Source organism: Anarhichas minor, unplaced genomic scaffold (genome assembly GCF_050575085.1).
Source record: "Anarhichas minor isolate MPS153535 unplaced genomic scaffold, ASM5057508v1 ptg000024l, whole genome shotgun sequence".
NCBI classification, from domain to species: Eukaryota; Metazoa; Chordata; class Actinopteri; order Perciformes; family Anarhichadidae; genus Anarhichas; species Anarhichas minor.
The window spans coordinates 18,065,012-18,078,193 of NW_027466470.1; the positions used below are offsets into that span (position 1 = coordinate 18,065,012).

General features: G+C 43.6%; 2 protein-coding genes across 2 annotated transcripts; both read right to left on the reverse strand.

Annotated features, from left to right (window-relative positions):
- Window positions 1–784: 784 nt before the first annotated feature.
- cbln12 (cerebellin 12) lies at window positions 785–3,646 on the reverse strand. The gene is made up of 4 exons (XM_076098143.1): window positions 3,465–3,646; window positions 2,006–2,357; window positions 1,605–1,724; window positions 785–1,522 (listed from the first exon to the last, which is right to left on the reverse strand). Exons 2-4 carry the CDS (start codon window positions 2,285–2,287, stop codon window positions 1,325–1,327), a joined length of 600 nt encoding a protein of 199 aa, XP_075954258.1. The 5' UTR covers window positions 2,288–2,357; window positions 3,465–3,646; the 3' UTR covers window positions 785–1,324.
- A 42-nt stretch (window positions 3,647–3,688) lies between these two features.
- Window positions 3,689–8,250, reverse strand: trim110 (tripartite motif containing 110). Its single transcript, XM_076098380.1, has 7 exons — window positions 7,713–8,250; window positions 7,531–7,626; window positions 7,097–7,330; window positions 6,071–6,093; window positions 5,619–5,764; window positions 5,190–5,461; window positions 3,689–4,827 (listed from the first exon to the last, which is right to left on the reverse strand). Exons 1-7 carry the CDS (start codon window positions 8,199–8,201, stop codon window positions 4,558–4,560), a joined length of 1,530 nt encoding a protein of 509 aa, XP_075954495.1. The 5' UTR covers window positions 8,202–8,250; the 3' UTR covers window positions 3,689–4,557.
- Window positions 8,251–13,182: the final 4,932 nt, after the last annotated feature.

The following is a 13,182-nucleotide window of genomic DNA, read 5'->3' on the forward strand; positions in this document are numbered from 1 at the left end:
CAAGATCAGGTAATAAAGCCAACATCAAGGCCTTTAGCATGTAAGATGATATTGTATTTTAGTTGTGCAATTTTTTACAATTTACAATTTACTAATGTTACCACAAACCAATTGTTGCACTGGGAACCTACAGCTTTTGCATGTCCCCCTGGCACTGGGGCCCCTGAGTTGTTAGCCTACTCTGGCCTTCATTTTTATATCACCATTTCTGTTCTCATCAGCTAAATATTTATGAGCTATCATACTACAAAAAAATGGGAAAAGATTACCAGAGGCCCTAATTATCTTCATGGGAATAAGGTCGGGTGTTTTTCTGATACAAGACAGACAGACAGATGGAGAGAGAGATGGTCATGAACCAGGGAAGTGAAAGTGACTGCATGTGACAGCACACTACACTTTATCCATGGCAGCCCTGTAGAGAATAGCCTGCCTCTTCGCCAAGGCCTCCATCTGTCTGCGGCCCTGCGAGGTGTATCCGCTATTCACCACATTTACACTCTGCCCCATGCTGGTCTGCTTGGTCCACGCCAACGCTAACTCTGCTGGTGAGAGCTATATTTACAAACAGCTGCCGTGGCACTGGCGAGAGTACAATGAGAGGGAGGGACAAATGCTGTTATGCGTAGAACAGATTAAACTGTCACGTCCTTAACATATTACACTATCAAATCAATTATTTCTGTGCGTTCGTCGAGCAATGACCCATGAAATATTGTCTGTCTGAAAATGTTTGTGGGAAGGAATATTTGACAATGCATGCATAAAAAACGATACACTGAGCCAACGTTACGTCATTTTATTTCAATATTTTACCCTCCATAGAAATTTCTGTGTAAATAAACATTTGTTGCAGGAGACAGGCATATAGAGGAGCATCAGTCATAGGACACAGCAGAGTAAAGGGAAAGTTTGGCATGTTTGTTAGCTAGCCAGGGTGTCATGTGGAGCACAGCAATGTCTCAAACACTTTGAAAAAAAAAACTAATCTTAGCACAGAAGCCTACATTGCACTACTTAATATTTTATCTCTTATATAAACCCAACAGATATTTATTCACAGAAACAGAGCAAATTAGATCAACAGGTAAGTCATGTTTACTGAACGTTCTTCTTTTTGGGTCTCAAGCGAGAATTATCTTCATTTGCACAACCTTCATCTCATTTTTGCATAAAACACATCCTTCCGTGCGATGTTATAGAGAGTTACAGACTGAAGGCCTTCTTTTCTACCACCACCTTTCATGTTTACCTCCGCCTCATTCTCACTACTTCTCTATCCAATTCTCCTCCTATCACCACTCCGACACCTCAGCCACCTTCCTCACAGAGGGAAGACCAGGAACCCGGAGAAGGTGGAGTACTTCCAGCCTCCCATCAGGTTGCCTCTCTCCAGTCTGAGGTAGGCCTTGTCCCCCTTCTCCATAATCACCAGGCCGGCGTTGGTGGCAGCTTCTCTGGTCACGTCCTGGTCCCCTGCAAAAGCTGAAATCATGGGCCAGCCGTTCAACATCAAGCTGACCTGCAGTAAGAGGGAGCAAATAAAGGGGTAAGAGAGGGCATGTCGCTCCACTGCTATAAGTTTCAGAGTTGGGGTATCAGACCTGAATAGTTTGTCTATTGTAGGCCTTTACAACATGGAAGTTGAAGCTGTACACGCCTCTTCTTGGCGCCAGGAACACACTGCTCTCTTGGTCAAAATGAGTGCCCACGTTCACCAAAATCTGATGCAACAGCAAGGGAGGGAGAAAAAAAAGGAGGAAGGCACTTGAGTCATTCTTTTTGTCCATGCAGTTAGAGCTCAGACTCCTCCCCATATACTGAATCATTTTTTTACATTGACATATTTTAAAAAAGCCCAAAATGTCCATGAAAATACATGTGCATCTTATTGGCAGACAACTGCAACGACATCATATGTCCTCTCATTTCATGCATGGGCTATATTTAAACTACAAACCATGCATACTGCTAATTAAAGACACATAAGCAGCCACATGCTCACATTATCAAAGTAGATGATCATGGTGCGGTTGCTCATGTCCGTGGGCTCGTGGTTGGTCTGGCGGCTGGCGGAGAAGGCCACCCGGCCGGAGCCGGAGCGGACCGACATGCCCAGGGCGTTACCGCCGGGTTCGGATGAAGGAGTGGAGTCGCACACGACCAAGCATTTCCCCTCGAGGATGATGGGCTCTGTGTCATTCTGGCCCCTAGACTCCATAGGCCCCAACAACAGGAGCACACCCAACAGTATGGGGAGGTCGAAGGTGACTGACCTCGGGTGCATGACTGAACCTGGGATGTTTGGTCGGATATCTGGGATCGATTCTACTGTAGAGAAGCGTCACTTTGCACAGCTTGACATGAAAACAAACATGCTACGGTGAAACAAATCGTCTTTGTGAAAATGTTTCCAACTTAAACCTCTGCGTAGTTTTGGCTGGTACCAGCTGAAGTACATTAATATGCACCCAACCAGCAGATGTGACTCAGAGCCAAATAATATTCAGAAAAATACTCTTCATTGGCCATAGCTGTCAATCATTCCCTTTCTGTCTGTTCTTCTAGTTTTCTTGTTTGCCCCAGACAAGTCCCAAACCTCTTGAGCGTCCTACGTGCTGTGTCAGCAGGGGCCAGAATGACAACAATCACCAAAAAAAATTTCAAGTTGATTTCTTCAGCAAAAGGACTGACAAGAAAGCAGAAGAGAAGTAGCTGGGAAAGGGAAGAAAGGGTTTGCAAAGACAAACGGCAGCGAAGTGAGCAAAGATCCGAGTTCAGACTTTCCCTGATGGAGATGGAGGGAAGGATGGGGCGATGAAAGATGCTGATGAGAGGCGAGGGAGGGAAAAAAAACAAACAGATGAGGTAAGATTTTGGAGAGGTGACAGGGAAAGGATGTAGGACCCAGAAGGGAGTGAGAAAGAGAGAGGGTGTGGGGGAACAACTCCACTGAGTGACCATCTGTCTTTTACACGAACCCCCCTCCCTCCCAATGCTGATCAACACGAATTCCCTCACACAACACACACACACACACACACACACTTTCTCTCACTTGTGCTTTTGTTTCACACTTTTGTGTCACAGTTTAGTATGTTTCTTTTATTTTCTCTCTGAGTTCAGCAGCCTTTCTGTTGTTTAACTCATAAGAATCAAATGTGAAATTGGGGATTGGAGCCATTTTTCCGAGATGATGCCATTCAGTATATATATAAAGTCAAAAAGAGTACATTTATCTTTGACCAAGATGAGCAACAGCATGTGTGAAAACATCTTTTTCTTAGCTTTATTACAACCTACTCATCGCACACAAACACAGCTGCTATTTGGTTGGAGAAGGAATCACATTGCAAAAGAATCAAATGTTCACCTGAAAACAAGTGCTCTAAAATAAACTACACTGTTTTCGTCGTGCAGTGCAACGCTAATATTTTAAAGTGAATGAAAAAATAGATGATCACCTGTTTCCGTCTAAACAATCTCGTATTCCATATCCCAGCTGGAGCACCGTCGTACGGTCATAAAATCCCTGATCACATTATTTCACAGCACGGCAGTCAGGCAGTCAGGCAGTCAGTGTGTTCGTAACCAAGCCAGAGTATGCTCATATCGCTGTGTCCCTATCTTTCCTCGTCTATCTCTCTCTCTCTCTCTCTGCCCCCCCCCCCCCCCCCCTTTCCTTCTGCTTCTTTCTCACCCGCTATGTTACACCCGCCCACTCACCTTTACAGAGAAATAAAGAAAATGAGAGAATAATTGGGTATCTGAGCTGCTTCAAAGAGCAAAGATATCGAGTGACTGGCAGCTGTTTTTCTTTTTTTTTTACTTTAATATCCAATCAAATCAGTCTTCCCTTCTTGTCGTCTCAAGCCGAGTTAAAAAGTTTCAAATGCTCCTTGTGTACCTTCAGATATCAGACTGGATTAACAGTCTTTTCGTTGTTTTTGTATTTTCGTTGAGTATATGAACACATAAACCAGCCTGATGAACATACACCTGATGTCTAAAAACATAGACAGAATGAAGCTCTCAGTCAAACAGAGGAAGACCATCAGAGATGCTTAATTAAGCAAAGGATGGGATGAGTTAGTATCCAGTTACCAACACGAACATTTGCATCCTTCTTTATATCTTTAGATCACCAATCATCTGCAGTTTTGTGGAATGAAAAGCACATCAACAACAATCTTGCAATTTTGTTACCAAAACCTATTTTTGTCCTTTTTCAAAGAAGCCTTTTCATTTGCTGTCCCGCTAGGATCGACTCATTTTCACTCAGTGAATGCTCTATTCTCAGATATCTCCATATCTCCATGTCAATATCACTTGATCACAGTTTTAGGAAGTATGGTTTTGTCACTTTATTGAGGAAGAAGCTGAGCTCAGGCTGAGATCTGAGGGGAGAGAAACATGAGAGAGGCTCAAAGTTGCAGACTGCATGGTTTCTAGAAGGGGAGAGTGGAGTGTCTTGGCCTGGCTTTGTCTATAAGTTAAACCAGCACAGTGCTTGTCAGGGTCCTTATTCTCTGTGCTCCTTTCCCCCTTTTCTCCTCCTCAGACTTTGACGATACAGATGTGACTGTTGAGCTCAGCTTTGTAGAGTCCGAAGCCCAAGCACAGCGGCTGAGTGAACGTGGCGGAGAAAGTGTGGAGGTGGGTCAGGTTGTTAGATGGTCCAACCTCGGAGAAGGTGACGGTGCCTGCGCCGTAGTCTACGGCAACTGCAACTCGGTTGCCGGTCATTTGGCACGTGAGGCGGGTCTTCCTGCGGTTGTGCCAGGCAGCCAGCCTCCTGTCATGCTGCTGTGTCAAGCTCCATGATACCTGGCAATTCAACGAAGGCATTTTAATCAAGGGACATGTTTTCCTCTTGAAGCTAGAGCTGAAACAACGGATTAGTCTACTGCCAACAATTAAGATCATTATTCAATATTGCTTCGCAAATGCAAAGATTTGTGGCCTTTCTCTGCTGCCTAGGATAGTGAACCAGTTGATCTTTGAGTTTGGGACACAACAATCAATCTGAATTGCACTCTGGGAATTCTTTTAAACAATTTTCTGAAATCTTATAGACCAAACAATCAAATTATTCGTTGTAATGAAATGAATAATGCAAAAACATGTGACATACATCATAAATAAATGTAAGTGCCGTCAAATAAGCTACTGTAGGTTGCATATAGTACCTTGTTGTTCCCAAAGGCGTTGCCCTCTTTACCCTTCCGTCCAATACTTCTATAGCAGACGCCAATATCCCAGAACCCTTCAGCCTCCAGCTCCCAGTAGTGAGTCCCAGAGGTGAAGGTCTGGGCGGCGAGGACCTGCGGCCAGTGGTCGAACCGTTCGGGGTGAGCAGCGCATGGCAAGCGTCTTTTTACCCGAACCGCCGAGCGAAGGTCATCAGAGATGCTCAACAGAGGATGGGCCGTGTTAGTGTCCAGAGTCAAGGGACTGGTTACTGCATGAGAGGGAAATAAAACAAGGTCAAATTAATATATATATTTATATATAAAAACCGGCTGCTGGCTGTAGCTTCATACTCTAACAGATATCAAATAAAAGATATTTAAATAAAATGAACAGGGTGGGTGTGCGCCACCAAATCTGCCACTCACAGAGCTCCCTCTTGAGTTCACTGAGGCAGCGGAGGGTGCCGGTGATGAACTCTCGATACTTGCTCTCTATGTCCTCCAAGATGTGTTTCCTGTCCAGACGGACAGCGTCAGGGATGAAGAGCGGGCTGTTCAGGTCGGCTAGTAACCTATGAACACAAGAGCACGACACATGCTGCTGGAGGAAAACTGCCTGGTTTAAAGCAGTGAGCACATACAGGTGAGAGGCTTCTTGCTTAGTGAAATAATTGCATTCATTGGTTCAATTTGTCCTCCCCTTGTGTCCCACTGTCTTTTCTACCTCCCACATACATAGAAAGACCGGCTACCGGCGCGCACACACACACACACACACACACACACACGCACACACACACACACACACACACACACACACACACACACACACAGACAGACTCAACACACCTTGAGACTCTAACTTGTTCTGCACTTACTTTGTGTCATCTGATTGAAAGGCCTGAGAAAAGAAGAGTCAAGGACAGCTGAGAAAAACACGACATAGAAGGAATCTCCCTGTGTGTGTGGATAAGAAAGGAAACAAACACCAAGTCATTCAACATACAACTACCTCCGTCTGTGGCCCTGGATATGTACTTCTGTTTTTCCCCGCAATATATGAGCTTATGCAATATTATCAATAATATTTGTGGTAAACATGCGTATGGCTCTGCGGCATAGCTTGCATTCTTAAAGTACTAATAACCTCAAGCTGCTTTACGACGGCGTCGTCTGTGGGTTAGAAACTAAACTATGCGCCTCTTTTTGAAAAGATGAATTGGCTTTGTGCTATAAAAATGTAAAGTTGAAAAGGCCCTGAACATCTTTTCTTCTCCATCAGCGTCTTGCCACTAGCTAAATGACCCTACGACCCTACTTTAACACTACATTTTCTGCCATCACTTTTAGTAATTTCTCATAAAAAAATGAATGTCTGTTTTCTTCCCACTGCTTTGGGCCGAGCTGGAAAATGGTGGCAACACATGCATTTATCGTGATTCAGCAGCATTTGAATCAGGATCTGATGACAGTGAGTTGTTTTGCCATCGTCATTTAAATGACACCACACCCATCCAGGCAGGATGAAACAGATCAGCTTTTAAGAGTTTTTCTTGTTCATATTTGATGCCTCAGAGAACTACTATATAGTGTTGACAGCAATGTGAACAACTTCTCTAAATTGTCCTCCGATTAGTTGCTGCCAGATAAGGTAAGATAGAATTTGACAAATTAAAAGCCTGACCTGATGAGGACCACCTAAGTGGTGGACCCGATGGACAAGACCGACTTTTCCGGCTATTGGGCCGGCTAAATATGGTTAGCTAAAAGAAAACTGATCCAGCGGGGTTAAATTATTCTGCTTCGCACACCAGAAGCTAAATTGTATCAACGGTTAATTTCCACAACTGAAAGCCCCGTGTCATATTATTCCCAGCACAGCTATGTACAGCAGAGTGTCTTACCCAGATGAGCAGGAAGGGGTCCGTCTCTGCCAGCAGCGAGGCGAGGTAGCGCTGGATGCTCAGCGCCTGGCTCATCTCGCCTCTCACCTTGGAGCAGTCTTCGTGCATGCGCTCTATGACCTGCTGTCTCTCCCTCCTGGTGATGTCCCTCAGAGCGACCACCAGCCTCATCACCTGGACCTGCAGGTCCAAGCCCAGCCGCTCCACCTGGGTGTTGTCCTGCTTTAGGGAGTCCTGAAACCAGTCATGAGAGGTTGGTGGTGGCAGTGGTTGAGACATAATCAGAACATCTGATCCATTGGGAAATCAGTAGAATGAGACCAGTCTGAGGATTTGGGATTCCTTGATAACTTGAGCAGTACAATGTGCACACTACATCTACTGAGGGAGTCATTATGTTGCATTTTCCCTGCAGTTTAAATATTGTTACTCACAGCCATGGTTGAATCGATGCTCTCATGCTCTTTGAGGATTCGCTCTCCATCTTTCAGCTTCTCCTCTGCTTTGCTGAACAGGGTCTGGAGTATGACCTGTGCAATCACACACATATATGAGCAGACACACACTAGTGCCACAAATAGACATAAAGAAACACACATCTAGTTTTCCTGCTGACCTTCAGATCCTCCTCCACCTGTCTCAGTGCTTTCACTTTGTGCTCAGCATGGCCTCCGTCCAGCAGACAGTCACCACACACATACACCCTGTCGTCGGCGCAGTAGTAGCGCAGTATCTCGGTGTGTGTCGGGCACCTTCGCTGGGAGAGGTCCCCGAGCGGGTCCACCAGCAGGTGGGTGCTAAACACCGGCATCTCCAGATGGGGTTGGAGGTGCGTGGCACACAGCGACACTTCACACCTCAGGCAGGTCTTGACAGCCGACGGTGGATGTCCTTCATCTGCAGCGGGAGGGCAGCAGTCACACGGCACTTCACCGTGCTCCTCCTGACACTGGGGGCAGGTAAAGCGACTTTTGGCCTCGCCCAGGCCGCCAAAGGCCTCGCGGATGCAGGCGGGGCAGAAGCTGTGTCCGCAGGGCAGGGGGTGGGCTTGGCTGAAGAAGTCTCGGCACACAGAGCAGGTCAGCTCTTCCTCCAGGGACGCCATGGTGAGCGGATGAAGGGTCTCTGATGTGTGTGTGTGTGTGTCACACAAAGCTTCTAAATAAACAGTGGACAAGAGAGGAATCAAAACACATTGCTAATTTGGATTGCAGTCAGTGATTGTACATGCTAAGGAAATGTAACCATGCAGACATCATGTGCAACACCAAATGAGAGACAGAATTCGCACAAGTTACATGATGCTTTACGTCAGCTGGTACTGAGCTGGTGCAAGTCCTTGCTCCACTCCAACTGTGCACTCTGACCAGTAATCCTGTCTACTGGGCTTTTGCTTACCCTGGTCTATGAATAGAATACTTAACAACCACTATTATTAGGAAAACGTGCAGCGGTTAGACAAACACCTCACAACCTAAGGGGAGGAAGTAGGTGAACTGTACGTAGAAAAATATACCTTGCTGGTTATCACAGTGAGGGTAGAAGGTTGCAACACTAGATTCACTTGAGTCAAACACACGCACAGGGGATCAGGAGATCATCCGTGACAGCTTGCTGGTCTGATACTCTACATGTGCTCCGCTTTCACACGTTTAACCACCAACTCACATATCTCTCAACTGAATGAGAATCTAAATAAATGTCTGGAACAGAAGTGGGGGTTCTTACCTGCTGGTGCCCTGGTGTTTGCAGAGTGTAGCCATCAGCGAGCGTGTGTGTGTTGCGTGTGACCTGTGTGTTGACTGTGGAGGCTAATCCCAACAGATTCCCCTCCCCCCTGGTGGCACTGGACTCGTCACATGACCCGGAGAAGGGAGAGTGGGGGGTCATGGGGGAAATAATTAAATAAACTGTTCTCAGAAGACTTGTTTTATTTATTTATAGTGAGTACAGTGCACCCTTTAAACCATTCTGACATCAGCTCATTTTGTATTTATGTAAAACATACATCTTTAGCTCATCTTTTTGAACTGTACAGCAGTGGTCCTATTGAACACATAGTATATGACATTGTGAGTGGAAAGAAACAAACTTGTTCCTTCAGTTTGTGGTAAATGTCACATGCTTTCCTGGCTTTTGTTTTTTGGGCATGTACCAGTATAACTGTACGAGCGAGCACTGGTTCACTTTCACTTCCTTGAGGATTTAACTGATTGTAAATTTCCAAGCCATCAAATTTACAAGATCTAAAGAGACGCGTTTCACATACCTGAGAGGCCAGTACTTTTTCCATATCCCTTAAAAACCACAAACACAATTTCAGGCTGATTACGTCAGCAGCAATGATCAAATGGTACAGGTAGAAAGCAAGAAGGAAATCAAGGAAGCTCAGGGTATCCACTGCAAGTAGAGATTTATTCACTGTATATGTATCATTTGCATTTACACACTAGTGTACAGATTATGTATCCAACTTACTTTTGACATCCTTTACTTCGCCCCTATGAGGCTGACTTTTGTAGTTTTGAGTGATCCGTTTCAACAGCTTCTGGATGGATTGTCATGAAGATTTGTGCACACATTCATGTCCCCCTCTGGGTGAATCGTAATAACTTTGGTGATGATCTGACTTTTTCTCTGGAAATAATGGTAACTGCATGAGGAAGACCACTGATCTTCAGTTCAAAGGAATAGTGTAACATTTTGGGAACTAAGCTCATTTGGTGTCTTGCCGAGAGTTAGCTGGGAACAGCGATACCCCACCCATATCTAAATGTATAATGTGAAGCAGCCACTTAGCATTACGACTGGAAGCAGGGAGAGACAAGCCAGGCTCTGTCCAAGAGTAACAAAAATCCCCCTTGCCAGAATTAGTCATGCACAGATCTCCAGAGCTTTAACTTTATGCTAAGCTAAGCTAGCTATTTTATATACCGTATGTGTATAGGTTTAACCCTTGACTCTTTGAGCAAAATAAAATGTTACCTGTTTTGCCTTGTTTTGCATTTTATCACCGTGGAATAGGTGTCATATCTTCACTGCTTGTTTAACACATAACAAAATACAGACTTGACTCGAAAGGCACATATCAACAGGTTACTTAAAACCTCTCTCGACTGAATGAAAGTGAATAACTTCACAGTTTATGTGCTTGTTTTGTGTGCTAGCAGGAAGTGACACACAGTATGGTATCCCGATGTGCACAACTTAATCAGGCTCTTTGCTGAAGCTAGTCATACGTTGACAGGATGAATGGGAAATAGCAAAAAATACAACTTCACTGTGAAAATCGGCAAAGCTGAAAGCGTCAAGGTCAATATTCAGACAGATGTCTGGGATACATGAAAAGATTCACTTCTCTGTGGTAATGGTCCTGTCTATTACACAAATACCATGGGTATGGTAGTAGACTGGGTGATATTCATTGTAGAACTACCTGAAGTCTGCCTGGCCTGCTCGCCTGTATCTACTCAAGAAGGACAGAGCAAATCCAATCCTGTCAAAAACCTGCTCCAGTCAGAACTCATTCAGATCGGGACCTCAGTTGTCTTTATCCTGAGACGTTGTTGTTTTTTATGGAATCTTTTACTGATTCGCCAGGGCCCGCTGCATCGCACGACTCTTTGTCCGCTTGGGACTGACCTCCAGTTTGGGTTTCATGGCGCTGATTTCTGCAGAGAGGTGGTCTGTCCAGTGTGGTATCGCACAAAGCACCTTTTCACTGTCCTCCTCTTGGGACACTCACAATTTTCTTCCTCTTTTGTTTCAGGAAGGTGACAAGGGACCAAGATCAGGGATTTCTCAGGTTTTTTGACCAGTGAAATGTTTTATCTTAGCCCTTTGATAAACTATTTTTTTCATTGGGAGGGACATAATGGACATATATAGTGGAAGCATTTCCCTGCTGCGAAATGCCTCTGATGAGTGTCAAAGACTTTCGGGATGAGCTAGGAGACACTTCCCAGACAGAGACAGCTTTGTAATTAGTTTGTAGTTTAAAAAAGGGAACTGCATCTCAGGGGGAGTTTTTCATCACACCCCTTGTATTGTGGCTTAGCTCTGAATCATCTTTTTCTCACATGACATGCGTAACTGCTTTGAATTTCTAAATCACCTCACAAACAAGAGGTGTCAATTCATACACCGGGGCCCATCTCACAAAGTAGGGAAATTGAAGTCAGCTGGAAAATCACTTTAATAATGCCGTTTCTTAGGGGCGCCGTACCCTTCAGCGTCTACCCCAGTGTACCAAGATTACTGAGCACACTCACACACAAATTGTCTGAACAACTGAAGATTGCTCTGAGCATAAGCTGAGAAAACTGTCGTTATAAAGGGACTTTACTTTTGAATTACAATAAACATGTCTTTGCTTTTCACCAGCTTTTACTGTTTTTCTTTAATAGATTAAATGAATTGTACATTAAATACATTCGTTTTTAAAACAATATCTGCATTATCTACACTTGTGGTAAATGTCAGTTGGACCTTAGCCAAATTTAAATATAAAGTACTCCAGCTAATTGCACCATGTTTTGTCTTTGAGAGACACCTAGTGGCTTTACTGATGCAAAGACCACAGCATCTGTCAGCCACAGTGAGGAGACATGGTCAATTGATAGGACAACACGTCCCAGCAATACAATGACAATGAAAATAGATGTGTAAAGTTGGAAAATGCTCCAGGCAACAAGGTGGTCAACATCATTAGCTGACAAATCCAGTAGCATGCTGCTCCTTTTACCCTGCAAGTTGCTGATCTACCCTGCACAAAATACCGTAACACTCTAAAACAGGCACATATGGTGGCTTGGCGGCCTCTTATACAATTCAGCAGAACCACACAAGAGGAGGGGGGTGAATTATCTTGGTGAAATTGACATGTGTATATTTTAATATGCCATTACAGTTAGTAGCCTTTGAGCAACAGATACAGTATGCTAGATGAATGAATGAATGACAACAGTAACATTTGGTGCAGACATGCATGATCCCCAGAGGATGAACCTCAATAAACATTGTGAAAATATCACCTTTATTGACATGTTTGACCAGTAATGATGGAGTTTCTTCAAAGTCCTTTTTCATGAAGTGTCTATATCATTTTGTCTGTGCCTGGAACATGTGTTATCATTGCCGTGTGTGTGATGTGGGCTGTTCTGGTTTATATCAATTTCATTGTCAGAGAAAAGGTGTTTGGTTAAATGGCTATTCTGAGACTAGGTTTGTATTGTATTGAATGGGATATAAACCATCTGAAGCAGTTATTGTTATCAGTGGAACATGACAGGTTGAAAAAAAATGACCTTGTGCAAACAATAGTCGACAATATTTTCTCCCACGATAAAGCTGACAGTACGCCGCCATGCAAGTCAAAAGACTAAAACTGGCAAAACATTGTTTTTGCCTTGAAAGTTCAGAGCTTAAAATGTCAAAGTCAATCTGGAGGTCCTGTAATATGTTGTATCGAGATAAACATAACCCCAAATAATATCAAACTTACTTTAATTAAGTCAATCAGCCGTGTAGAGTCAGCCCTAGTTAATCCAATTAATTATTCTTAATTCTAGATTTAATACCTAAATATAAGGTTATCTCACTTAGAAACTTAGAAATATATATTTTTTCACATTGACCCATTAAAGAAAGTCATAACACACAGATATAAGAAGAGGAATGCTATGGGACTGTAAACCCCATTCAGACCTATTATTGGCTTTATTCTATATATTTATAGTATATTTTATCCACATGACTCATTGATGCTGTAGAGGTACCTGCCTTTGTCTAAATGGTTGTATTGGGGTGATTTTGGCTGTTACATGAGCTTAATACATTATGAGTCACAGTCCCAAAATAGATCATTTCAGACAGTAATGAACCCATTGCATGTATAGGGATACCACGTGTACTACCAATAATCCAATATCTAAAACTATGTCTTTACTTATTGGGACTCAATTTAACAATTTTGTATTAAAATATGAAAAATATGAATTATGATTGTTTGATGATAACTGTGTGTGTGTGGGGGGCAATCATGCACACCTGTGCAATTCTTAAATCCCTGTCAGTCAGACTTAAGA